The 27,512-nt window shown below is 45.9% G+C and overlaps 1 protein-coding gene across 5 annotated transcripts; it reads left to right on the plus strand.

Moving 5' to 3' along the window:
• The first annotated feature begins 1,814 nt into the window (after positions 1 to 1,814).
• Positions 1,815 to 27,425, plus strand: bptf (bromodomain PHD finger transcription factor). 5 transcript variants are annotated; one of them, XM_011478547.4, is made up of 30 exons: positions 1,815 to 2,597; positions 3,920 to 4,742; positions 6,143 to 6,363; positions 7,645 to 7,827; positions 8,005 to 8,115; positions 9,137 to 9,289; positions 9,385 to 9,461; positions 9,577 to 9,929; positions 10,040 to 10,171; positions 11,067 to 11,196; positions 11,285 to 11,603; positions 11,683 to 13,084; positions 14,144 to 14,268; positions 14,582 to 14,710; positions 14,801 to 14,954; positions 15,036 to 15,159; positions 15,246 to 15,477; positions 17,936 to 18,072; positions 18,160 to 18,253; positions 18,333 to 18,511; positions 18,594 to 20,472; positions 20,564 to 21,870; positions 21,948 to 22,030; positions 22,166 to 22,391; positions 22,497 to 22,960; positions 23,043 to 23,219; positions 23,301 to 23,493; positions 23,995 to 24,079; positions 24,155 to 24,341; positions 26,040 to 27,425. In XM_011478547.4, the coding sequence occupies exons 1-30, from the start codon at positions 2,096 to 2,098 to the stop codon at positions 26,053 to 26,055; spliced, it is 10,197 nt and encodes a 3,398-aa protein (XP_011476849.1). In that variant the 5' UTR covers positions 1,815 to 2,095; the 3' UTR covers positions 26,056 to 27,425. The 5 variants fall into 5 exon arrangements, with proteins under 5 accessions (XP_011476849.1, XP_011476847.1, XP_011476848.1 ...); XM_011478545.4 differs by having other exon boundaries at positions 26,703 to 27,425; XM_011478546.4 differs by having other exon boundaries at positions 14,804 to 14,954; positions 26,703 to 27,425.
• The last annotated feature ends 87 nt before the right edge of the window (positions 27,426 to 27,512 follow it).

Raw genomic sequence — 27,512 nt, forward strand, 5'->3', positions numbered from 1 at the left:
TAAAAGGAGATAAACTGATGGTGTGGCCCCCATCCTCCCCTGAACTCAACCCTACTGAGAACCTTTGGAGCATCTTCAAGCAATCCAACATCCAAACGGCAGCTCCTGGAGGCTATTCTGACATCCTGCAAAGAAATTCAAGCAGAAACTCCAGAAGCTCACAAGTTCAATGGATGCAAGAACTTGACCTATTAAGATGTTTTTCATTAGAGTAGCTTTTGATTTCAGTAAATATGACCTAACAGCAAATTTAACAAATGTCTATTTTCAGTTTGTTAGAATGATTAAAATGTTGTGGAACTCTGTTCTGCGTAAAAATGAGGAACAGAGAATTTGAGGGTTTTTATCTAAAAAAAAATACTGTTATCCTTAGGTTTGTTCAATAATATTTCATATATACTCTAATAGTTAGTGACTTGAAAATTATGCTCACTGTCATTTACATTTAGTATGTAGAAAAATAATTGAAAATATGATTTGCATAATAATTTGGAACGTGGTGTAATTGGAATTTAATAGAATTACAAAATCTTTTTGTTGATCCCACTAAGAGAAAATTTCCAATCTGAAATTTTTTTGAAGAAATGCTAGTCTTACTTGAGAACAATCTTCCAAAACTCCGCCCACCTTTGGATTTTAATTGTATTACCTTCAACCCTGCTACAGACTAGCGACCTGTCCAGGATGTCCCCTGCCTTCGCCCACAAGTGGCTGGGATAGGCTCCAGCAGCCCCGTGACTCCGAAAGGGACAAAACGGAAGAAGAATGTATGAATGAATTAATGAATGAATGAATTCCTTCACACAAAAAAGAAAGAGTAATTTGTATGTTTTAAGTTTGAGCATAGGTATTTGTTTCACAAAAATCTCATTATATGAGGAAAAAAAGTTTGGTAAAAAAACAAAAGTCTGTGTTTTTTATGAGGAAACAACATAGATTTGTATTAGGAATAATACACCATTTTAATAGAAAATACAATTCTTGTTTCAGTAAGATAAATTATACACAGCCTTCTGTCAAAAAACCTTAGAAGCTGCAATAGAGAAACATTTTATTGTCTATTTGACATAAATACTTTAGTCCCTATTTAGAATTGATTGCATTGTTTTTACTCATCAACTGGAAGGAAGTTTTTTTAAACACAATAGTTCTTTGTTTTTTTCAGCATTGTGATTTTTGCATTTTTCTTCATCAATAAAAAGTTCCACCTAAAAACTATTTTATCATTTAAGTTTTTTTATATAATTAGAAATTAATTTTTATATGAAACGGTCATTTTTAAAGACTCACACTGAGGGAAATTGTGTTGTTTTTAACATGTCCTTGTGGCGTTTTTCTCATGATGCAGGACATATAGAAAGAAAATTAAGATTTAAACTGCATTTCTGAGTATTTCTTCATTCAAATCATATTGAATCAGGAGCAGAATAAAAAATGCTGTTGGAAAAAGGGCTTATTTGTGACGTAGAAAATACGCTCAGTGGGCTCCCGCCCACAACTCAGAGGGGAATTTCTAAAGACTCTGCAGAAACTATGTCCCAGAAAAAGGCACAGGTTTTTGGGATTTTGGCCCAAAACTGCGCAACCTGAAATATTTGAAAATTGATCCAAATATGACCGGAGTGGGACTTTTTGAAAGGCTTTTGTAATATATAAGTATGTTGTAATGTTTGTATTTTTATCTGAATAAAGTGTAGTACAAATGCTGCAATAAACTGTTCAATAAACTAGTGATTTAAAGCTAAATTGGAGATTATTTGTTGTAGTTTATGTTGTCACTTTGCTCATTGTTGCCTGAGCGCTGGCAGCCAGCAGAGACACCACGTGACTCTACACCGTAGCGAGGGCCTGCTGCTGTTTGTTCAGCCTCAGAGGCAGAGAAGAAAAATGGCGGCTCAAAGCGGATCTGGACGGGACGCCGGGCTAACGTTTTGAGTTTTTATGCCCGAAGAACACCGGGGGCTCCACGGGGTCTCCGCACCGTCGCGTCCCTTGCCGGCTGAGCTTCGCGGCCGTAGCGGTTTCGCTGGCGTTTGCGTATGCCAAACCGACGCACGGAGGGATTTCAAAAATAATAGAGACCTCGTCTATTATCATGAGAGGGAAAAGGGGCAGGCAGGCCAAACCGCTACAAACCGAGGAACCGTCCCCAGCTTCCACCAGGGGCTTACGACCGAGGAGGAACCTGAAACCCCGGTTTCGGGACAGCGGGGATGAGGACGGCGATAGCCCCATAAGGGAGAACCCCAAGCCGACTAGAAGGAGGAGAGGGGGATCTGGAGCGTCAACACGGGGCAGGGGACGAGGCAGAGGCGGCGGCGGCAGGGGAGGCAGGGGCGGACGGGGTGGAAGGCGGACGGGGGCACCCAAAACAGTGGTGTACGACGACCACGAGAGCGACGAGGACGACGACGCGGTGAGCCTGAGGTCGGAGGAGGACGAGTTTGTTGAGGAGGAACCCCAGTCTGAGGAGGACGAGGCCCTCAAAGAGGACTCCGACTGCCTGGAAGATGATGTGCTGGACGAGGAGGAAGATGCTGCCAGCTACTGCACGGAGAGCAGCTTTCGGAGCCAGAGCACACACGCCAGCACTCCGGGTAAATGAATGCACACTCACCGGCTCGAGCAGCCCACTGACATGCATTTTGGAGAAAAGAAACAACAACCCCTTTCTGAATGTTGCAGGAAGCTATAACCTTATCGTCCAAAATGGAGAATGCACTCTGGATGAAAACAGGCCTCAGTCTGCTAAATGAAGCGGCTACATGTGAGCTGAGGATGCAGCCGCAGATCAGCTTGTTGCCATAACTTAATGTAATCAAATAATACTAAAAGATTGTTTTTACAATCGCTAAAATATTATTTTTTACCCATAACGCACCGCTGTATCCTTATCAAAACCATAGCTGTTAGCATGCTAATGCTAGCAAATAGCACAGATGTAGTGTTACCTGCTTCTTTTAGTGTGTTTTCAGCCTAATGTTATATATAATTTGATACCCAATAGTTTACGGCTATTAAATATAAATAAAAACACAAATGTGTTCATTTAAACCAATTTAAACAACCAATAAAGAAGCCAGCTAACCTAGCATGTTAGCCGTTTTTCCCACAGCTTTCACTACTTTGTCAGTAAATGACTTAAATGTTTGGGTTTGGACTTACTCACAGTGCATTTACCCCACTGCACAGGATAAAATATTCGTGATGCGGTCACCGTTGGTGAGTCCAAACACGTCAGATCGTGTTTCCCTGTGTGCTGCAGGAGGAGGCAGACTCATTAAGCTAATGATGACAGTGAGGAGCCATGTGCAGCAAAGGTTTATCACAAGATCATCAGTGTGATTTCACATCACATTAGGCTCGCTCTTTTTTTTAATAAGTAAATATAGCTGCAAGAACTCATAGAAATGCAGATTCATGGCACCTAGAAGCCATTCTATTCTTTAAAGACCCACTGATGAAAATTGTGTTTTCAACATTTTATTGTGGCATTATAACTTTTAATTAAGGTTAAAGTTGATTTTCTGAGTTTTTCTATATTCAAATCATTGCGAATTAGGACCAGACGGAAAAAAAAAGGTGTTGAAAGAACTCTTGTGTGACATAATAGTTACTACGCCAAGCCACAAGCCTTCTGCTCCGCTTCATTCGGATGCATCCACTTGCAGACAAATAGATCCACGTACGTTGTCGTTTTCCTCATCCAAAAATCAGAGGTGAATTTCTAATGCACTCCTGCAGCTCTGCAGAAACTATGTCCAATAAAACAACAAAGATATTATGATTTTGGCTAATAACAGCAAAATCATTATTAAAAGACCACTGAAATTTTTTTGAAATTTCAGTGGTCTATCAAGTTCTAAATATTAGTTTCTGGTGAGGTAAAATGTGTTGTTGTTTTTTTTTTACCCTTCAGGGAGGAAGAAACTTCCGGTTCCCCGTCCTCGTACTCCCATTCTTGAGGACAAAGAGATTCCTTCTCTTGAGCTTCCAGAAACGTCTGAGGACCTCCTGGTGCCGAACGAGGAGCTGCTCAACATCACCTCCATCTACGAGGTCCTACGGAATTTTAGCACGGTGCTACGGCTTTCCCCCTTTCGCTTCGAGGACTTCTGTGCAGCGCTGGTCGGACAGGAGCAGTGCACGCTCATTGCAGAGACCCACACATCCCTGTTGAAAGCCATCCTCCGAGAGGAGGACTCTTCCAACACCACCTTCGGCCCTGCGGACCTTAAGGACAGCGTCAACTCCACTCTGTATTTCATCGATGGGATGACGTGGCCTGAGGTGTTGCGGTCTTACTGCGAAAGCGACAAGGAGTACCACCATGTTCTGCCACACTTGGAGATGGATGGTTATCCCTGCGGTCCTCTAGAAAGTAAGATCAAGGTGCTACAGTTCTTGGTGGATCTGTTCCTCACCACCAACATCGCTCGCGAGGAGCTGATGTCGGACGGCACGATGCAGTACGATGACCACTGCCGCGTGTGTCACCGGCTGGGCGACCTGCTGTGTTGTGAGACCTGCTCAGCAGTCTACCACCTCGAGTGTGTGAAGCCGCCGCTGGAGGAAGTTCCTGAGGATGAGTGGCAGTGTGAGATCTGCGTGGCGCACAAGGTGTCCGGGGTGTCGGACTGTGTGACAGAGGCGCAAAAAAACAGGCCGTATATCCGCCAGGAGCCCATTGGATATGACCGCCACCAGAGGAAGTATTGGTTTCTCATTCGGAGGATTATTGTGTAAGTTTGGAGCTCGCTGTCCTCCATGTTTACTTTCTGCACCATCAGCGAGGAATGTGGCCTAAACCACAGCTTTACCTGACCTGTGTACCAGATGACAACATGGAGTCAAATTTAAACCAAAAAAAGTCAACCTGAGGAATTGTATGAATGATCTGTTCTAGGAAGGGGTGACTTCATTCATTTGTTGTTTTCAGAGTTTTAGGGCCACCATAAAAGAAGAAGAATAAATCTAAAAAAAACAGTTTTAAAATTATAAGGAAAAAAGTCAAAATTTTATGAGACCAAAGTTATATGAATATGAAAAAAATTAAACAAATCCCAAGTTTTTGTTTTTACAAGAAAAAAGTCGTGCTTTTTCAAAAATGAAATATTAAAATTAGCCTTTTAAATTTTTCAGCAAAGCTAATCAAACAGGCCTGTTTATTTGCGTGAAATAGGAAGGGCGAATCTCGCCAAATCTTTATTTCATCAAATGTACAACTTTATTCTCATGAAATTACAATTTTATTTTTTTCAATGATTTTTCCTTGTAAAATAGCTTTTTTTAATCAGAAAGTTATGATTTTATTTCTCGTTTTTTCTTAACTGTACAACGTAATTATCATACAATGTAGACTTTTCTCCTAATTTAATGACTTTTTATCTCATCATTTTCTAACGTCGTGCATATTTGGTGGCTTTCCTTTATAGTGGCTCTGATACTCTTGCAGAAGTGTCGTCCTGCTTAACCAGAAAAATATTTTCTAAGAAACAAGGTTGTATGTGGCCAGCCTGCATCAGCAAAATTCACGTCAAACAAAGAAAAACACATTTTATCTCACGTCTACCTGGGACGCTTAAATTGTCGCATCAATCCGCAAACATTTACAAGTAAAGGCCAAGTTTTCACTAACGGAAAAAGTGCCATATTTCTGCACGTCTTTGCAGCCTTTATGGCGCTCACGATGAGCGGTTTAGCCCTGATGCCTCGCCCAAAAGATAAACCACATAGATCCTTATCTTGTTTTGTTATGAAATCACTTTGACCAACAAGACGGAGGCTCTAAATCAGACCAAAGTGACACAAACTCTGCAAATTATGGTTTCACGCTGTCTCATTTGTTCCTGCTCTGTCTACTTTTGCCCAGACTAAATGTGAAACAGCTGGAAAGAAAAACTGGAAATTCTTAGGACAGTTTCTTGGCGTATAAAATGCAACAATCCTCCAAGAATTTGGTCATTTATTTAGTTTGTAGAGACGTGTTGTCCAGGCTCGCAATCCTCATCTGCAGTCATTCTCCGTTGATCAGTGAAATAGTTTGCACATTGCCGCCACTTGAAGCTCTTTCAGAACAGCGAGCATGTTATGGAAGAGAGCTCCTCCTCACCTCTGAACGTGCTGTTCCTCCTCTCCCCAGTGAGGAAGACGGGGAGCACGAGAAGAAGAAGATCTGGTACTACAGCAGCAAGGTGCAGCTGGAGGAGCTCATGGAACGGCTGGATAAGGAATACTGGGAGACTGACCTGCACGCCACCCTGGAGGAGCTGATGGAGGAGGTGCAAGCTCACATGGACATCACCGAGGAGCTGACTCACAAAGCCCGGGGCAACAATAAAGCCTACCTCACAGTTGTCAATGGTAAAGAGCTGACCTGTTGTTATAGTTTAGAAGGTAAAAGCACATTTTTCACCACTCCCCCAGGGGATGGGTCAAATGCGGAGAACAGATCTCGCACACCTAGGTGTGTGACAGATTTAGGGATTTCATTTAATTTGTCTGCCTGAGCTGTGTTCAGGAAGCACCTTAAAGCGTTTTTTTATCACTGTCAGTCCCAAGTAGCAGTTTTCCCCTCATTTTCCCTCTTCTCAGTCAGTGGTCAAACTGAGGAGTTTGCTGCTGAAGTCTGGACAGACTTCAACATCTGGATGTGTTGGTATCAAACTTTCTCCACGTGACCCTGATTCCCGCTCTGACAGATAGCAAGGTGCCGGTCTTTATCTTGCACTAGGATCCTGGTAAAAAGGAGACTCGATAAGGTTCTCCGTCTGCTAAAATACACGAAAATTTGATTTTTGGAAACTTAATATTTCTAAAGAAGATTTATTGGCCTGGTGGTCTTGATCTTTCTTTGGTTTGTAGCTGCTTCAGGACTTTTACTTTGGTGTTTACCTCACAGACATGCAGTTTTTCCTAAAGAATTTAGACTCATCTGTGTTTTTGGAAAGGTTTTTGCTATCGTTACCACTGATGCTGCTTACACACCAGGGATGTGATGCGAGCTCAACGAGGCGCTGAACGAGCATTCTTGCATGTGCTTTAGCATACGGTGTTCACACTGGACTGTCACTACCCGACACTAACGGTATGAGTGGAAGTGGGGCAAATCTCGCTCCTGGCTTTTCTTTCCAAAATATGAAAGACTTGGCACAAACACCAATCCTTCATTTCTCCTCCATGATCAATTTTAAAACTGTTGGCACTTCTGTGTTTTGATGAGTTCAGGTGGTTTAAGGTTCAATGGTCACATGCTTTGTATGTACAACCCGAAAACGGACGTGAACATGGAATCCTGAAACATAGTTCCGCGTGTTTACATAGACTTGCTTCCGAGCCCGGTTGCATCAGTTTCATTTATAACCTAAATCAGCCTGAAATACAACATTTTTTCTGATGAGTTTTTAAAGCCAAATCTTGTTTCTCTGTTTTATAGTTTTCTTTTTGTCTACAACAAGAAGCAGCTAGAAGCCCCTAAACATGTTTTCCTCCATTCTGCATGTCATTCTCTCAATCACGCGGGGAATGTACTTGAACCCTGGTCTTGTTGGAAACGGCGCCCTCCCTCCGTTTGTCTCATGTTGCCCTCACGCACAGATGTGTTGTGGTTGGCTGCCTGGATGAAAACAGGATGTTTGTTTGTAGATGTGGTCACGGAGCGTTTGAAGATCCGGCGGGCGGCGAAGCAGGAAGCTAAGAGGCGAGCAGAGGAGGCGAAGCAGGAAGCCGAAAGCACCTCCATAAATCCAGCAGAGGAGAGAGTGGAACCCTCATCGGAGCCTGAGAAGGCAGAGGGATCCGAGTCGATGGAAGATGGGAGCTCACAAGGTAATCCTGGGTTTGTCCTGTCTGTGTCTCATCTAAAGCTACTGGTGTTTCTGCACACGCGTGGACCTCAGTTTGCTGCAGAAATGTCAGGCCAGTCTGTGCTCGATGTTCTTCTCTTCATTGCAAACGGACATCCTGACTCTCCCGGTACTGTTGGCCCTTTCTGCTGCTCCCCAGCCGCTTCTGTTCAGCCTGCAGCAGGAGATTGCCCCGCCTCTGCTCACCAGGACCCCCCTGGACCTAAAGCAGAATCATTTGATTCCAAACATAATGAAGCACAAGCAGCAGGTACTCCTGAGCCAGCCCCTGAGCCGTCCCCACCCCCACTGCACGTCCCAGAGCCTTCGTCTGGCTGTCTTTGTTGTTTGCAGCATGCTGGTCCATGTCATGCTCTCCGTCTGCAGAAGCACCTGTTTGTTAGCAGGGCTTTAGGTCAAATACCAGCACAGGCTGCCGCTAAAAGCCTAGTTCTTCATTTCCTGTGTTTGCATGTTTGTTTTTGGCATGAGATCTTTGAGGAGCTCCTCTGAAGGAAACAGAGGTCATCTTTCATTGCCCTACACAGAAACCTATTTAAAAAATGAACCCCATAATTCCTACATCTGGATAAATGATCCTAAATGAACTTGGAAGTGACGGATGTAGCTGGTATAGCAGGTTTCAGTTTGTATTGTCAGTGCACCTGTTTCTCTCACAGAAAGAGCTTGTTTTCTTCAGTTATGTATCATCAAAGAATTTTGCTTTCAGCCTCAAACTTCAGGCATGTCTGAAGGAATCATCTGGATTTTGTTAGACGTCAACACTTCTTAGAATTTCTACAAAAAAAGCCCTTCAACACGAATACTCCTCATTCATACTTGATGACGGAGGGCTGCTGATGGAGCCACAGCTGCCCTGGAGGCAGACTGACAAAGGGGGGGGGGGCGCCTACAGCCCCTCTGACCATCATATGCATTCATGCGCCCTGGAGACAGGGGAGGGGGAAGTGTCTTGCCCAAGGACACAACGACGGTTGACTGGGGGGAGCGGGGATCGACCCTCGGATCCTTTGACCATTGGCCTACCTGCTTAACCGTCTGAGGCGCTGCCGCCCAAAAAGAGAGTGTCCAAAATCCATCTCACTTCATGATGTCGCTCATATAAAATGTCTTCACTGTTTGATGTTTTCTCCACACTGCAAATGTTTGTCACACATCTTTTATTCCAATTGCTCAGTTTTGCATGCAAAGGACTTTTTCTTATGCATTAGAATAAAAACAGTTTTCATTCTCTTTAAAGCATGTTTCTCATTAGATTTATTTTCCTTCAGACGAGCTCAAAGCGGACTCTCTCACACCAACCCAAGATCCACCACATCAGCCTAGTGACCAAGATCCTGCAGGTGTGAGCAGCACAGAACCAGAACTGTCGGACCTGGCTGACAGGTCCTCCCAGTCCTCATTCACCAGCCAGGACAGGACCGGTAAGCATCCCTGTGGAATGCTGACAGAAAGCCGCTCTTGTGTGTGGGGGCCCTAGTTGTTGTTGTTCTAATGTTATCTGTTCCCTGAATGACAGACGACAACGAGAGGATGAAGAGCAAGAGAGCTGCAGGGTCGGAGCTGAAGGCCCAGACATCCAGAGGCAGCAAAGAGGTGAAGGGATGCTTTCAGCCTAAAACACAGATGGAAGACTGAACCCATTAGCTGTTTCTGAGTGAGCTGCACAGGAACTGCAGCTAAAAACCCATCATGTTTCCTGTTGTTTCAGTCGTCCCCCGTCCCCTTCGACTGCGACAGCTGGCGCCTCAGCCTCCTAAAAAGAGAACTCGCGTCAGGTTTGAACACCTTGTTCAAACTGGGTCAAGAAGGGAAGTACAGGGTCTACAGCAACCAGTACAGCATCAACCTGCTGGCACTCAACAAGCATCAGCACCGGGAGGACCACGACAAGAGGCGGCACCTCTCCCACAAGTTCAGTTTGACCACGGCGTCCGAGTTCAAGTGGAACGGCTCCATTTACGGCTCGAGGAGTCTCACCGTTTCCACGCTGCGTCTCACCATCATCCAGCTGGAAACGAGCGTCCCGTCTCCTTTCATGCACCCCAACTGGGCATCACACAGGTACAAACACAGGAATGAAGGCTTTGGCTGGAACTCTTCACAGCAAAAGTTTTTGTGTTTGGATTTAACTTTGATGTATTTTTAAAACGGTTGGTCTTTGTTTTCCACAGAAATAATTGGAACAAAGCGGTACAGATGTGCAGCAAAGCCAGAGAATTCGCTTTGGCTTTGGCAATCCTGGAATGTGCAATCAAGCCTGTGGTCACGCTGCCAATCTGGAAAGATTCACTCGGACATACAAGGTAGGGGGAGGATGAGACGGTGTGGGTCTGAAACGGCCATATTTTTGTCATCTTGGGTTACTTTCCTAAAGACTGAACCAAGGTTTTCGCAGGCCATTAAAAAAACAAAACACAAGATCTTCAGTTGCAATAAAAATCCAGCAGATTTCAAGAACTTGTGTGAATCCATCTTCTACTATTTACCCTGTGAGGGAAATATTGAAAGACCCACACCAACGGAAATGTTGTTTTTGGTCTTTTTAACATGTTTTTGTCGCATTTTTCCGATGATGGAGGACATGTATAAAGAAAATTTAGCTTAAAATTACATTTCTGAGTAGTTCTTTATTTAAATCGTGAATCAGGAGAAGAAAAAATGTTGCGTGAAGAAGAGCTTATTTGTTATGAAGAAAATACGCTTTGCAGCCCACAAGCTCCCCGCTTCGCTCCATTCTGATGGATCTGCTTGGAGACAATTATTTAGCTCGTCTCTGATGTACAGCTGCATAATGTTAGGTTGGAGGTGTGAGGGGCTGTAAGCTAGCTGGAGAACCTGGTAACAGAGAGCTTTCAGCAACAGGATGGGAAAAGGCGGGGCGGGCTTGGTTTGTGCCAACGAGATCGAGAACGAGAGCTCCACCTAAAAAAGAAAAGCAGATCCTCCAAGAGTGGATCAAGATATAAAGTGCCAGGAGTACAGAGAGATTTTGCAGATTTTTTAGAAATAAGTAAAGGTGTGCTGTGTGCAGAGCAACAAGATCTGGAAATGTATTTAGTCAAAAAAAGTCTCTAAAGCTTTCAAAAAAGAACAAAGACCAGACAAAAACAAAAACATCATGATGTATCATTTCTCAAAATTTTAAAATGAAAATAAAGGTTTCCTGTTTTTAGCTTCTCTGCTGTTTCTTTTCTTCAGGCTGCATCGCATGACTGCCATGGAGCGGGAGGAGAAGGAGAAGGTAAAGAAACGAGAGAAAAAACTTGAGGATGAAGAGATCCTGCAACAAGCCACATGGGTGAAGTACACCTTCCCCATCAAACACCAGGTAAAAGGGCCCTCCGCCCATCAAGTCTGCATGTTGGTGCTTCATCTAAATGTTGGTTCATCCAATTTTTTTCCCGCTGTATCTAAAGGTCTGGAAGCAGAAGGGCGAGGAATTCCGAGTGACCGGATATGGGGGCTGGTGTTGGGTTAGTAAGACACGCGTGCCGCGGTTTGTCCCAAGGCTTCCAGGAAACACCAATGTGAACTACCGCAAAGACCTGGAAGGTAACGGCCAGGCCAGATTTCAGGAACATCCGTCCACAATTGCCAAACCCGACTGCAGTTCTTTAGAAGATGACAGCAAACCTCAAACCATCAAAGAGGAGAAGCTGGAAAAACCAGAAGAGATAAAAGAAGAGGAAAAAATGGAAATTGAGCCACCAACTTCTGCTTCTACGGAGATTAAAGGTAAAACGAAACAATGCTATCAGGCTAGCATATGTTTGTGTTTTTTTAATGTGCTGATGTCTTTGGTTCTCTGATGCAGAAAAAGATCAACTCAAATGTGCTGCATCCCCGCCTGCTGAAGAGGAGGAAAACCAGAAATGTGAACCGCCCAAGAAGGAGAACACAGAGTCCAAACTTTTCTACGACGTTGTGAACGTCAGCGAGGGCTTCCAGCTGCGGACAGCTTATAAGAAAAAGGTGAAGCCGTCCAAACTGGATGGACTCTTGGAGCGGCGGGTCAAACAGTTCACGCTGGAGGAGAAGCAGAGACTGGAACGGTTGAGACTGGCGGCCCTCCAGAACAAAGCAGCAGCGGCTGCAAAGCCTACAGCTGCAGTTAAAACTGAAAGTTTCAAGAAACAAGAGCCTGCAGTGACCCCAGGGGTCCGAGCGGAGGAGGAGAGTCTGCAGGTGAAAGACCACGTGGTGAAAAAACTGGAGTTTGATCAGGAACACGCCAACATGACCAGCAGCACAGACGCCAGAACACAAGCAGTCCACGGAAACGGCGAGGACACCAGTATCCACAAAGAACTGAACGGAAAACCCGAACCAAACCGCCACAAGAACTCTGAAGACACTCCGATGGAGGAGATTTCTAAGAAACGAAGCTTCGAGGAAATGAAGCAGAGCAGCAGAAACTCTGAAAATGAGAGTTCAGAGGTGACCCAAAGCAAGAGCAGTACATCACAGGTCAACGGAGAAACTCCACAAGAAGATCCAAACAGGAGCTCCGACTCTGCCAGTCAAGTCCAGGAGGGCGTGAAAGAGCCTCCGAGAGAGCATTTAAAGTCTCTGATGAATGGGAACCTCTCCAACATGGCTCATCCACCCCCTCTTAAAGTCCCAAAGGTAGAAAACCACGTTGGAGATGAGGAGGGGCCCCCAAACAGGGATGGGCCCATACCTGCGAGGCTTGAAGCGCCAGCTTCTCTGGGGAGTAAAAATCCAGAAAACTGCACCAACAGTGAAACTTTAAAGACTCCCATTCCTAACGCAGCTCCACAGGAACCCAAAAACCCGCCCCTTCATGACACGCCTGACGTGACGTCCAGCAGGTCACTTCCCCCCAACAACCAGCACAGTTCGGGAGTCGCCTCTTCCCTCAAGAAAAGATTTGGCGACGCCAAAGTCAGCACTTCTGCCGCCGCACCAGCTGCTTCCATGACCATAAGCAAGGAGTACTCCACCAGAGACCGCGTCACCCTGCTCAAGTTTTCCAAAACCAAAAAAGCCCGCTCTGGAACCGCCCTGCCGTCCTATCGCAAGTTTGTGACCAAGAGCAGCAAGAAGAGCATCTTTGTCCTCCCGAATGATGACTTGAAAAGGCTGGCCAGGAAGGCCGGCTTCAGAGAAGTTCCCATCTTCAACTACAACGCCAAGCCGGCCACAGACATCTGGCCGTACCCGTCACCAAGACCCACCTTTGGGATCAGCTGGAGGTCTGTCGCACATTCAAGGCGCTTTTACACCATATGATGCTTCAGAAGTTCCAAACGTCTGCACGGTTTCTAAGAAATGCCTAGAAATGAGATAATACAGTTAAAATGAAAGAAATGAGAGGAGTGAAGCCATTTGCTAACACTAATCCAACGCCTCCTTTCAGTCTAGGCGTTTCAGCATATTCTACACACAGAAAATACCTGAACCCCAGCAAACCTATACATTACTCCCAAACATACTGACCGGATGTCGCAGTAACTGCTAAACCAATTGTTATTAATGTTAGACATGTCTTTATTATCTATACTTCAACAGTTTCGACTAAAATTTGATAATTGTGTCGTTATGCTATGATTTCTTTACTATTTTCCAATTAGATTTCCACTCGGATCATCTTTTCCAATCTACTGTGGTTTTATGAATAATTATGCCATTTTTACCCAAATTTATGTAAAAAAAAAAGTCGTTTTCTAGGACATAGTTTCTGCAGAGTGGCAATCGCTCATTAGAAATTCACCTCTGAGTTGTGGGCGGGACCGTTGACACGGAGGAACCCCCCCCCCCCTCCCCTCCCTGTGGCTGAGAGCGTGAAACGGGGAGCTTGTGGCCCACCCAGCATATTTTCAACGACACATATAAGCTTGTATTCAACGGACTTTTTACTCCTAATTCACAACAATATGAAAAAATTAAAACTCATACATGCTAATTTGAGCTTACGGTAATTTCTTTCATAAAAGTCCTCCATTAACAGAAAAAAGACACAACAACATGTTCAAAATACCATAATACAATGTTCTTCAGAGTGGACCTTTAAATAAACGCCATTGCTGTTGATTATAAACCTCATCCTGCTCATTTGCTTCTGTACATTTATGATTTGTTTCTTGTAAACCCTAAAACAAGCAAGAAATCCTCCGGCTGTTACCTGTAACTTAGATTATTTGTATATTTTTAAATCCGCTAACAGTGATTGAAACCATATTTTATGAGTAGAGTTTGACTGTTTGATTGAGGGTGGATGTAATCCTGAAAGGAGATCTCTTCTGTGGGTTCAGGTACCGCCTGCAGACTGTGAGATCTCTGGCAGGAGTCAGTTTGATGCTGCGACTGCTGTGGGCCTGCCTGAGGTGGGATGACATGGGCGTGAAGCCGTCTTCTGCTGTAGGAACCACCCGCAAAGGTCAGAAACGTCTGCTTTTAACCCTTTAACACCAGAGATGTCGCTAAATAACAGACGTTCTTTGACCTACTGTGACTTTTCGGCTTTGCACCGATACCATCTGAAAGGGGCAAAGCTGCTTTTCGCTGCAACAGAACCAGCGGGTTAACGTTGATTTTGTAAACTCTTCACCACTTTAAAGTGAAACCACAAGGCTCTGGTGGTAAAGGAGTAACCTCAAGGGGGAAACTTTGCCCTCAGTTTGCATTTCCTGAAAGCTGAAGCTGCTTTTGTGTCTATTTTGTTTACCTGACGCCTTTGATTTTTTCTATAGAAACCACGGACACAGACATAATCACAACTGAGATCATTAAACGAAGAGACGTGGGGCCTTATGGCATCCGCTCAGAATACTGCATCAGGAAGATCATCTGCCCCCTGGGGAATAGAGACACCCCCAAAGGTAAGAAGAAGAAAAATCTTATGTTGAAATATCAACACGCTGTTGAACATTTTCAGAACGTTTGTTTGTTTTTTGGGGGGTTTTTATTAGCAGAAACTCCGACTCCCCAGAGGAAAGGTCTTCGTTCAAGTGCCTTGAGGCCCAAAAAGCAAGAGCCAGCCAAACTGTCTGGACCTGTCGCCGTGGAGACGTGGGTGCCTGAAGAGGAACTGGAGTTATGGGAGATCAGAGCTTTTGCAGAGAGGTGGGAAGCAAGCGGTCCTCCGTGCCTTTTTATCAGGAATTCCCTTCTCCTTCTAGCCTTCACCTTTTTTTGTTGTTGCAGACTGGAAAGGGAAAAGTCCCAAGGAATAGACTCCTCCAAAAGCAGCAGCACTCTAAAGACAGCAGATGAAGTGAAGGCCCATTTGGAGCATCAGCTGAAGCAGGCCAGACTGGCAGCTCAGCAGGTGAGTTCGGCCAGAGCGGCTCCTGCCTTCTCTGCTTCCACATCCGCACCCGTCTGACCACCAGCACCAACGTCTTCTGTTTGTAGAAACGCCTCGAGCAGCAGAGACTAAATACGACTGCTGCCACTTCCACCACGACCACCATCACCACCACTGCAGCCAGCACCCCCACGACCCTGAGGGCAGGACAGGCGCCCACCGGAGCTAAAATGGTGCTGGCCTCCAAGCTCGGCTCCACAGTTCCCTTCCAGCAGGACAAGAACTTCCACCAGTCCTTTGCTTCCTGGGTTAAACAGGGTCAAACCACCAACAGCTCTGGTGAGCAGCAGCAGCAGAAGGAGGAGGAGGAGGAGGAGGTGGAGGAGGTTATCAGGAGTTAAAGTCTATTTTGACTACTTTCTCGGTTTTATTTTAGTTTTCAGTTTTTCCCCAGTATTTCATTTTTTAACATTAGGGAGCCGGTTTAGCTCGTGCTGGTTTGCGGCGCCTTCCGTCCGTGAAACCAGGGTTCGACTCCGGGCTGCTCCCTGTTCCCTTCTCTACTTCTGTGCCGGTCCCAAGCCCAGTTGCTTTGAGAAGGTTGCGTCAGGAAGGGCGTCCGGCGTAAAACGTTGCCAAGTTTACCATGCGACTCGTTCGCTGTGGCGACCCCTGATGGGAAAAGCCGAAAGGGAAACTACATTTCATTTTTTAACATTAGAATGTTGGTCAAATGGGCTTACAGCCTCTTTGAATAACACTCTGAGAGGAATCATCTGAACTCCAGTGAACCATCAGATTTTCCAAATCCCAGCTCCTGGGATTGGACACCACAGACCTCATGGTACGTGGCACAGCTCCTTTCGGCTGGCAGCGGCTCCGGACCGGCATTCCTGCTGCCCTCTGCTGGGAAGACCGTTTCCTACTCCAGAGAGCAGGAAACGGTTGTGCTTGGAGCTCATGCCTTCCAAATGTTGCTGATATGAAGATGTTTTGATGCTGCTTTCACACCGAGCGCGGTTCACGCAGCAAATCTGCATCCGCCACAGCTGTTGACGCACGTCAGATTCCCTGCTCCTCCAAAAGTGTGTCCTGCCGCGTGTGGGAGGAGCTACTATCAATAGTTTTGCTGGCACGTGAAAGACGCGGATGACATTGAGAGACCAGGATTATTTATTTAGAAGAGCTCTACAAAAGCATCGGTCACCACGTCTTCACGTCTGGGTTCATGAGATCATTCAGAGACTCTCGCGGTACGGCGAGCTTCACCATCTACTGCAGCAGCTGCGTCTGAATGACGGCGCTTTCAGTGGTGCTTCCATGTCTCTGTGACCCAGGTTGATGACTTTCTGTCACAGGAAGGAGAAAAAATTAACATAAATTCAGAGGACCTTTTTTTGTTATTGTCTCGATCCAAATAAGAAAATATCATAAAGTTTAGGAGGGGAACAAAAAGCAACAATCAGCTTCCAAGTCTCCATGTTGGTTTTGGACTTTAGCTGCTGATCATCAACGTGTCATGGACCAAAGCTGAGTCCCTGATTGGTTGACAGGATGCAAGTTCCAATATTTGAACTTTTCGCCTCTTTGCCCGCTCACTTTTCGCAAATATTATGCGAGCATGAATGAAACATGCTTGACCTGTGTGTGTTTGTTTGCACAAGCATGAGCTTGAAAGCTGTATTTGTATTGTGTACATGTTGATGTATGTGTGTGATGGTTTTTTAGAGCCAACAGGTATGTTTGTAATATTTGAGTGTGTCTGTGGAGATTGATCGAGGTCTTCCACTTTCGGCTTCTCCCATCAGGGGTCGCCACAGCGAATGAGTCGCATGGTAAATTTGGCAATGTTTTACGCCGGATGCCCTTCCTGACACAACCTTCTCAAACCGGGCTTGGAACCGGCAGAGGTAGAGAAGGGAACAGGGAGCAGCCCGGAGTCGAACCCGGGTTTCACGGACGGAAGGCGCCGCAAACCAGCACGAGCTAAACTGGCTCCCCTGGAGATTGATCGAGGTGTTGTTTTTAAAAAAATGTCAGGGTCGTTAATTATTATTATCAGTAACCAATATTTGGTGCTGATATTCATTTGCAGTGAAAGTGCAAATTTTGATATTGGCATCAAAATTTAGAATAAAACAAACACCAGCAAATAACTTTGTTCATTTAAAAATAAATAAGTCAGTAAAAAAACAAATAAATCAGTACTGGTAATTGGTCGACCCCTACTTTTGACTGTCATCTACATTTGATCGTAATTATGAGAAACCTCCAGCTACTTGTTGCCTCTTTTCATCCTCTACTTCCTTTATCCTCTATCTCTAACATCCCACTGTCTTTCTCTTTGCCTTCCCGTCCAGTTAACAAGAAATCAGTGCAAATTACTCATTACTAAGTTTAGTCTTAAATCCAAAAGGGGTTTATACAAATATACACCTCGTTTGTCAGAAGATTCATAACCCGCTATTGAACCCACTATTGTAACAGAGGCCTGCAGCTCTCATCTGTTTGCTGCTGGACAGGGCAAGCAGGAAAAAAAAGTTGCAGAAAACACGCTGCCTCTAGAGAATCGTACTGCGCCCGCCGCTCAATAAATACCTCAGGATTTCTCACCATTTTTCTCTCTTTTTGTTTTTCAGTAAAAAGCCATATTTCTTTGAATTCTTGTCGAAAATCAAACATACACGTTTCATTGAATTACTTCTGGTCTAAAATAAAACTGCTGTTTTTTGAGGGCATTTACTTCAAAAGGGTGCTGCTCTGTCCTCATCATCCATCTTTCTCCTCTCATCAACAGGTGCAGGTCAGCAGAAAGTTGTCAGTATTTTCCCATCTGGGCCTCCAGCAAACCTTAGGACCTACAGCGCACTACACCCTACAACGGGCAACATCAACCTCAGATCTGCGCCCCCGTCCTCAAACGCTCAGCAGCAGGTGCAGTGACGCTCACCCCACCAGCTTTGCTTTTAATGAAACGCAGCTCCAAAGGACGCTCACTAATGTTTGAACTTTTGTTTTTAGACCGTCACCACGGGAGGCCTGACGACCACAAGCACAGCGGCGCCCGTTTCTCCATCTACCTCCACCATGAGAAATTCAGCTGCAGCTCAACAAGGTTTCAACTTCTGCAAACTAATGTTGTTTGTGTTGTATGTTAAAAAAAAGAACTAATCAAATGTAAACTCTTGGTGCAGCTTCACCTCAGCAGGCTTTGACCCAGATGAAACGTAATCATCAACCAGCCGTCACAGGTTCTGCAGCAGCATCTCCTGCCCCTGCAGGACAGAACTTTGCTGCTCCGGCCCAAAAACCCCAGCAGGGTCAAGTCAAGCTGACGATGGCTCAGCTTATGCAGCTGACACAGGGGGCACAGGTAAAGGACAACCCCTTTTTCATTTAACCTTGAATGTTGTCGTTTATGAGGCTGAAGATGGGTTTTGTCTAAAACTATGCAGGGAGGAAACCCAGGACTAACGGTGGTGATCCAAGGTCAAGGTCAAACCCAGGGGCAGCTTCAAATCATCCCACAGGGCGTTACTGTCATCCCCGGTCCTGGTCAGCAGTTAATGCAGGCCGCCATGCCCAATGGTCAGGTGCAGCGCTTCCTCTTCACGCCTATGCCCCCGTCCTCCTCTGCTGCCCCTTCCCCAACTGCTGCTCCTGCAAAACCTGTCCCCGCCCAGACCCAGATACCCACCCAAGTCCAAGCACAGGTCCACACAACTCCATCCTCCATGGCCCAAACACAAATGACGGCACCACTGCCCGCTCCTACACACATGTCAAGCCCATCACAAATTTTAAGCTCCGCCCACAGCCCAGTTTCTGCCTCTGTTCAAACCCCAGTGGTTGCTACTTCACCTGCTCTGCCCCAGGCTGTGGCTCAAACTGCCCTACAAACACAGATCCCTGCCACTGCACCATCACCTGTCCCTACCCAGTCACTGGGTTTGGTTGGAGCGCAGTATTTAACCTCCCCCTCTCCATCGGTTTCAATCCAGCCTCCCTCAAGCCTGAGTGTGACTCCTAGACAAGTCGTGGTCTCACAGCCCCCACAGAACCAAACCAGTACCCACATCCCTGCTCTGACACACAACACCACCCTAATACCCAACACCGCCCTGACACACAACACCACCCTAATACCCAGCACCGCCCTGACACACAACACCACCCTAATACCCAGCACCGCCCTGACACACAACACCACCCTAATACCCAGCACCGCCCTGACACACAACACCACCCTGATACCCAGCACCGCCCTGACACACAACACCACCCTGATACCCAGCACCCCCCTGACACACAACACCACCCTAATACCCAGCACCGCCCTGACACACAACACCACCCTGATACCCAGCACCGCCCTGACACACAACACCACCCTGATACCCAACACCGCCCTAACACACAACACCACCCTGATACCCAACACCTCTCTGGCACACAACACCGCCCTAATACCCAACACCGCCCTAACACCTAATACCACCCCAATATCCAACACCACCTTGACTCCCAGCTTTGCCCTGACACCTAGCACCACCTCTACGCCAAACACCACTCTAGTTCCCAACACCGCCCTGGTGCCCAACACCACCTTCACATCAAACACCGCCCTGGCGCCCAACACCACCTCTACACTTAACACCACCTTGACATCCACTGCCACCTTTACTCCCAACTCCACCTTGATGCCCAGCACCACCTCTACACTTAACACCGCTCTGACACCCAACAACACCATCTTTACATCAAACACTACCCTAATGCCCAACGCTTCCCTGACATCTACCACCACCTTTACACCAAACACAACTCTGACCACCAACACCGCCCTTATACCTAACTCCACACAGATGGCCAGCACCACTTTTACACCCAACGCCACCCTGACGCCCAACACCACCCCTGTTAAGAGTACATGTTTGCTTTCAGTCCAGAGATCTCAAATCCACCCACAGCCCCTCAGTCCTGCCCAAAGCTTAATTCCAACATCTGTTCCAGTGCAGATGTCTGCTCCTGCAGCTGCTTCATCTGCAGTTACCGTCAGGTCTCTAATACAAGTTGCTTCTGCAGCAGCTCCATCCAACTTGAGCCAAATCCCAGTTTCTCCCTCACTACCTTGCCCTGTCCAGGCTCCAATGTCTGCCCTTACACCTATTTCTGCCCCAGTCATGACTGCTCTGTCTGCTCAAAGTCCCGTCCCATCACCAGCCAAGCCAGCAACCCAGATCCTCTCTGCAGTTTCTGTTCCTCCACTTACAGCTGTAGCAAATGCTGTTGTGACACCAGTCACAGCCACCTCCACCACACCTTCAGTGCCAGGTAAGGACGATTTCCACACCCTGAGTGTTTCCTTTGAGGATGTTTCTTTAAGCTGGTCAAACTTTAAAGCTTCACTTCTTTCCTGTTGTAGCTCGGATAGAGCAGAGGGCAGCTCAGCCCCAAGGTTGGCCTCCAGCTTTCTCAGAACCTCAGACTGCAGTTCAGACGGCTCAGCAGGCTGCAGCTCCAGTCACACCACCTGCCCTGGTGTCTGTACCTGGCTCTGTATCAGTCCCCACAGCCTCCCCCATTACTCCTTCGCCTCAGCCACCCCTGACTCCGCCCACTCGAGCACAAGTCCAGCCCACTGCTTTGATATCCACACAGCAACTGCCGCAGACCATCTCAGCAGTGCAGGTTCATGTGAAGGGGATACCCGTTTCCTCTGTGGTGTCCCCCACAAGACCCCCACAGCCCCAAGCCCATACTCCTCTTCAGCTCCAGACCCAAATGTGCGCACAGGTTCAGCAGATGCCACACATCCAGACTCCTGCTCAGATTCACCCCCAGATCCAGGTTCAGTTCCAGCCCAGAGCACAACTTCAGCCGCAAACCCAAATCCAGCTGCAGTCCCCAACAAAAAGTGTGGCCCCGCTGCAGACTCAAACCCAAGCACAATTCCAGGCCCAGCTGCAGTCCCCGACCCAGGTCCAGTTCCACCAGGTACAAGCATCATTTCAAACTAAACCACAGACTGAACCGCAGCTTCTATCCCAGCCACAGACCCAAATTCAGCTTCAACCTCAACCCCAGATCCAATCCCACCTCCTTCCCCAGGTCCAGGTCCAGCTTCAGCAGCAAAACCAAGTTCAAACTCACTCGTCCCTGCAGCCCCAGCTCCACATTCAGTCACACGTCCAGACGCAGCCCCAGTTTACAGTGCAGGCCCCACAACCGGCCCGGGTCACGCAACAGCTTCAGGTCCAAGCCCCAACCCAAGTCCAGGCGAAACTCCAAGTCCAGTTCCAACCTCAAAGTCAGTCTCAAGTCCAAACACAGCCTCAGATCCAGGTCCAGTCCCCCATCAGGCATCAACTCATCACTGTTCCAGGTCTCCAACAGCCAGTCCAGCTGCTGTCCGCTCTACCGCCGCATGTTGCAGCTCAGATCCAGGCCCAGATCCAGGCGCAGGCCCAGCAGCAGGGAGGCGCTGTTCCCCAGCAAATCAAGCTGCAGCTCCCCATCCAGATCCAGCAGAAAACCGGCCCAATTCAGGCCCACCAACTCCAGAACATGGTGACCATTCAGGCGTCAGCAGGAGTTCAGGAGCAGCTTCCAAGGATTCAGCCACAGCAGCAAGTCCAGCATGTGCCAAAGAAGAAGAAACACAACGAGGCTAAAAGGGAACAGGAGCAGAACACGCAGGTGTTAAGTCCTAAAGACGGCTCGCAGAAGCAGGTAGGCCCTGAGGAAAACAAGATTCCTTTGCAGGTGATTTGTATTCTTATTAACTGCATTTTTCTAATGAATATTAGGTGTTAGTGAAGCAAAATTCTGCAGTAGAACAGCTGAAGCAAAGGAAGACCCAGGCTGCTGCAGAACGAGAGGAGAACCAGAGGTTTGGGTCTCCTAATGTCACATTTACCCAATCTGAGTTTGATCTCACTTCATTTCTGAATGTTACATTTTCTGGAAGACTCCTTTTCTCTAAACCAGACAACGCCTCGCCTCACATAGAATTTTCTGCCCTCAGAATGATCGTGTGCAACCAGGTAATGAAGTTCATCCTCGACAAGATAGAAAAGGATGAGAAGCAGGCCGCTAAGAAAAGGAAAAAAGAAGAGGTGGTGGAGCAGAAACGCTCCAAGCAGAACGCCACCAAGCTGACCGCGCTGCTGTACAAACACAAAGAGCAGCTGAAGGCTGAAATCCTGAAGAAGAGGGCGCTGCTGGACAAGGAGCTGCAGCTTCAAGTGCAGGTCTTTAGAAATTCCACCACAGAGATGTAAACTCTGTGAGACGGGATGCAAAGTTTCTGCAGTACATGAGCAAAACAGATTATTCATGAATGCTTTTCCTGTCAGGAGGAGCTGAGGAGGGACTTGGCGAGGCTACAGCGAGAAAAGGAGAAGGCCCGGGCTGCCATTACCCAGGCCGCCGCAGCAACGGTGAAGGCGGCTGCCGCCGCCCAGTCCTCCCACCTCGTTCAGCCGCCACAGCTCCCCCACGCCACGGCGCCTCCGTCCTCCACCCACAAGCGCAAGAGAGACGACGAGAGAGACAGAGAAAAAAGCAGAGATCGAGACAGACACCACGAGAAGACCAAGAAACGGGACAAAGACAGAGAACGGGACCGGGATCAAGAAAAGGAGCGTGATCAGGAGCGCGACAGACACCGGGAGAGAGACAAAGACGAGGACAGGGACAAGGACAAGGACCGAGACTCCAAACACAAAAAGAAGAAGAAGAAACTGTCTTCTACCTCAAAAGATCACAAGAAGGACACCAAACTGTACTGTATCTGCAAAACGCCCTACGACGAGTCCAAGTACGCTCGGCACCAACCATCTCCTGCACATCAGACATCACTGATGCCGGTTGTTGTCGTAAAAGTTGCCTTTTTCTCCCAGGTTTTACATCGGTTGCGACCTGTGCTCCAACTGGTTCCATGGCGCATGTGTCGGCATCACGGAGAAAGAAGCCAAGAAGTTGGAGGACTTTGTGTGCAGCGACTGCAAGCGCAGCCAGGAAGGAGGCTGCAGCGAGGAGCTGTACTGCATCTGCCGGACGCCGTACGATGAATCCCAGTAAGGCTCGAAGGGATCCACTGAAAATTCGCCGTCTTGTTCCAAAGCCGGTACTGATGCACAGCAATGGCTCTCCTGCAGGTTTTACATCGGCTGTGACCGCTGCCAGAACTGGTACCACGGGCGCTGTGTGGGCATCCTGCAGAGCGAAGCCAATCACATCGACCTGTACGTCTGTCCACAGTGTCAGTCCACAGAAGACGCCATGACAGTTTTATCGCCCCTCACAGACAAGGACTACGAGGGCTTAAAAAGAATATTGCGTTCATTGCAGGTCGGAATCCTCTCGTCTACACACAACACCTTACTGTGGTCCCTCGGTTTTCTCAGGAGTTATTTTCTAATAACACCAACACCAGACAGTAGGAGTATAGATGTTTTGAGGCTGTAAAACTCCTCACTGCACGCTTTCTACTCTTTTCTTAAACAACATTTTCCCTTTTCTCTCTTGTTTAAACTGTCAAAGTTCTAGTTTTATAGAATGAAAACAAAGATTTGATCGCATCAAAGAATTATGCAGCTCTGGAAAATGGAACGCTTTCTCGACAGGAGAGACGGCACGGAGATTGATTGACAGTAGAATACAGCCAAGCACAACACTCATTACAGTTTGCTGTTATCCATTAATTAGTAAAACATGCAAGTTTGCCTAGAAAAAAAACTGCTAAAGGTGAACCGCAGTATAGCGAGGGATCTCTTTAATTACTGTTATAATTTTAAATGTGGTTTTCATCCCTTTTTTGTCTTTATTGTTATTTTGCTTTTGTTTTTGCAGTCACACAAAATGGCGTGGCCTTTCCTAGAACCGGTGGATCCCCACGACGCCCCAGATTATTATCGGGTCATCAAGGAACCAATGGGTAGGAGCGAACGATGAAAAACAAACCGCAGAAGGAAGTGAAGCACGGCTCACTGACGCCATTCCTGACTTTCAGATTTCTCCACGATGGAAACCCATCTGCAAAAGCGACATTACCAGAAGCTCACGGAGTTCGTGGCAGACGTGACCAAAATCTTTGACAACTGTCGCTACTACAATCCCAACGACACCCCCTTCTTTCAGTGTGCGGAGGTGCTGGAGGCCTTCTTTGTGCAGAAGCTGAAAGGGTTCAAGGCGAGCAGGTAAGACGAGGCAGCGGCTCTGACGGAAGGTTCAAGCTCGGCTTTTTTCCTCTGCCCTCCGCTTCTCGGCTCACTGCGAGCTCTGACCGGCTTCGCTGGATCAGTCCTGTCGCTTTTCCTTCTCCTTCCATGACACTTTGTTTTTTTTCCTCCACCATCTGCATGTGTGTCTTAAACTTACAACACTAACTCAGTGAAAGCTGGAACCAATTCTACACACTCGGATAGCAGTTTCTTTTTAATGTGCTCATGGAATTCATATGCAGTCATTTACAGAAAAAGCTTAAGGGCATAAGAATCACAACTAAAGCAGTAAACCAAGAAAAATGTCATTAATTGAATTTAAGAACAGAAATAAATGCCAATAGTCCAGATTAACTCCTTAAATGCAAGAGATTAAGGCTAAAACCGAATTATTCCCACACTCCTACATTTATCCTTCCAAGCAGAGAGTTATGGAAACATAGTGTCTCAGAAACTCAAGTTCTGGCACCATTACAGCTCCAAATGCCCCTACAGTTGGAGGGGTAGGGGTAGTATTCAGATTCAACCTTAATACCATTCATGTTTTTACAGGGACTCTTCAGCTCAGAAAAATGCCACAAGAACGTGTTAAAAACACCAAAAACACAACTTCTTTAAAGGTTAAAGACTTCCAGCTGTCAGGCACTGATCTAAGATGGTTTTCATTGTCAGGACTGTTAGGTAGAATGAAGATAAGCCTTCAATTTCAAGTAAATCTTATTCTGAAAAATGTTTGAAGCAACATTAACAAAAATCCATTTTTACAGGTTTACTTTGGAAAGAAACACAATGTCAACTTTTTGTTTGCATTATCATTTAAACACTTCCTCTTAGCTTAGCCAGAATACGCTCATATTTGAAACAAGTCACCATGAAGGGGTAAACATGCATTAATTAAATATAACCTTTTATTTTCTAAATAAAAGAACAATTGTTTTATATTTTACATCGTATAAACGTATTTAGTCCGACAAAATGTTTTCAAATGTTTCTTGCCTAAAAGCAGAAAAGTAAGCTTCAAATGACATTTTTGAGAATTTCTTTACTCAAATTGTTGTGAATCAGTAACAATTATTTGTTACTTAGAAAATACACCGGGTGGGCCTCAAGCTTCCTGCTCCACTCCATTCTGATGCATTCATTTGTGCACAAATAGACCCATGAACGTCTTTGTTTTCCTCCTCTGAGATGACATCTGGCTCCAGACCGCACGCCCGGATAGCTCCAATATTGCTCGCCATTTTTGTTGTACTGCTAATGTTAGGTTTAGGGTGTGATGGGCTAGCAGGAGAGAGTGTAAACAGAGAGCTTTCAGCAATAGGAAGTGGAAGGTCCTGCCCACAATTTAGAGAAAAAAATTACTAACGAACTGCTGCTGCTCTGCAGAAACTCTGTCCTAAAAAACAACACCATCCAAAAGGATTTTAGCTAAAAACAGCATAATGATAATTAAAATAGATCAAAAGATAATCAGAGTAGGACATTAGACATCTTTTGGATTGTTTTTATTAGCTCTTTAGAGTTTTCTCCTTTTCACAAAGCAGCCATAATAGAGTTGAAGTTTTCTGTCCAGCATCGGTCACATCAGGATCATTTGCATCGTCTTGCATTAGTGTCTGTTCACCTTTGGTGCATGCTTTTGTTTGAAGCCATCCCATGTGTTCTTTCTTACAGATTGTCAGATTCTTAAGTGGGCCAGTCTAGCTGGAGTCTGGACTGGATGCCGGGGTCTCTAGTGATCTTTAAATCTTCTTTTTTTTTTGTATTCAAAACAGAAAAAAAAAAGATCCCAACTACTGATAATGAAAAAGCAGCCATGTCGACATTTTCATTTCCCTGTTTTCTGATCGACACCCAGTAGGAAGGATTCAGTGGGATTTTAAATACATTTGGGTTTCTAACCTGTATTTATTTGCTAAAAACATCTCAGTTTTGGATTAGATATGTTAAATATGTTGTCTACAATGTATAAAGCTGCACATTTTATTATGAGAGAGATATATTTATGCAACTTTTCTATGTTCCTTCACCCTCAGTTTGACCCGTCTGCATACTAAAGTGACTATGTACGTTTTAAATAATGATGAAAACCAAACATTTTAGATTTTGTTTTTTACATTCTAAAATGTACTACAAGAAGGAGGGATTTGTTCCCACTGCCCCTGATTTTGTAGCTGTGGAAAAAGAAAAAAAAAGCACCAATAAATGCATTCCAGTGTCATCACGCCAACATGGCTGCATGATCCCGACTCTTGCAGCTTCTCTGTCTGCCTTTAAGCTGTACAGATGTGTAATGTGAAGAGCTCTCAACAGCTGCTCTCTCTCCACATCCTGTAGGTCTCATAACAACAAGCTTCAGTCTTCTTCAGCCTCTTAGAAAGCGTTGCACATTGAGCAAACTAAATGCACTTGCCTAAAAAAAAAGGCTTTTCTGAACTGAACTCTGTGATGCTCCGGCGTGCAACCAGCAGTGCTGCTTTCACAGGACCAGTCAGGCGGGGCCGCCCCCCTTCCCGTTTAAAGCTGTACGGGGACCTCTCTGGACCTGTCTCCATCTGCGGGCCTGAACCGAGGAGCAGAAACACCTGAGGCATTTCAGGAGAAAGTTTACCTCGGAGAAAACTCTTAAGGAGCTCTCGTATTTCCATGTATCTTTATTTTTTACCTTTTTTTTTTTTTTTACACTTTGTGGAAAGATTTCTTTCGACCATTTTTGTGGTCATCATGTCTGCTTAACCGCTCAGTGGCTGAGTTCTACTGAGCATCATGTCCAAATGTTCAGAGTTCAAAGTGGAACAACGTTTTGCATCCATTTCCACTCATCCTTCAGTGGCATAAAAGACTGTTTTTGGGACGTTGCTAATAAACTGTAAAACCTACTGAAAGTGCAGTAAGAAGCTGAGGAGTTGCTTTGCAATTGTGGCCGTCTGACGAGGGTGAAATAGTTGAAGGTTCCTGCCCCCTTTGTAAAAGTCATCAGATTTGAACTTGATTTCTTTTTTTTGTATTGCAGCTGAACACATATTGATGTATATGGAACTTAATAAAACTGAAGACTGATTTTGTCTTTGTGTATCTTTAGTAATGTAAAGCAGTCATGATCAACTTTAAATTGCAACAAGTTTTTAAAATGAATTTAAATATAAA

This window comes from Oryzias latipes, chromosome 8 (assembly GCF_053564925.1).
Source record: "Oryzias latipes strain Hd-rR chromosome 8, Olatipes_Hd-rR_3.1".
Lineage (NCBI taxonomy): Eukaryota > Metazoa > Chordata > Actinopteri > Beloniformes > Adrianichthyidae > Oryzias > Oryzias latipes.

Bases quoted from the DNA above. Each gene is read 5' to 3' on its own strand.
- bptf (XM_011478545.4), top strand. From the start codon at position 2,096: ATGAGAGGGAAAAGGGGCAGGCAGGCCAAACCGCTACAAACCGAGGAA. The intron at 7,828-8,004 runs GTAATCCTGGGT...GCTGCTCCCCAG, and splicing joins GGAAGATGGGAGCTCACAAG to CCGCTTCTGTTCAGCCTGCA. The intron at 9,290-9,384 runs GTAAGCATCCCT...CCTGAATGACAG, and splicing joins CACCAGCCAGGACAGGACCG to ACGACAACGAGAGGATGAAG.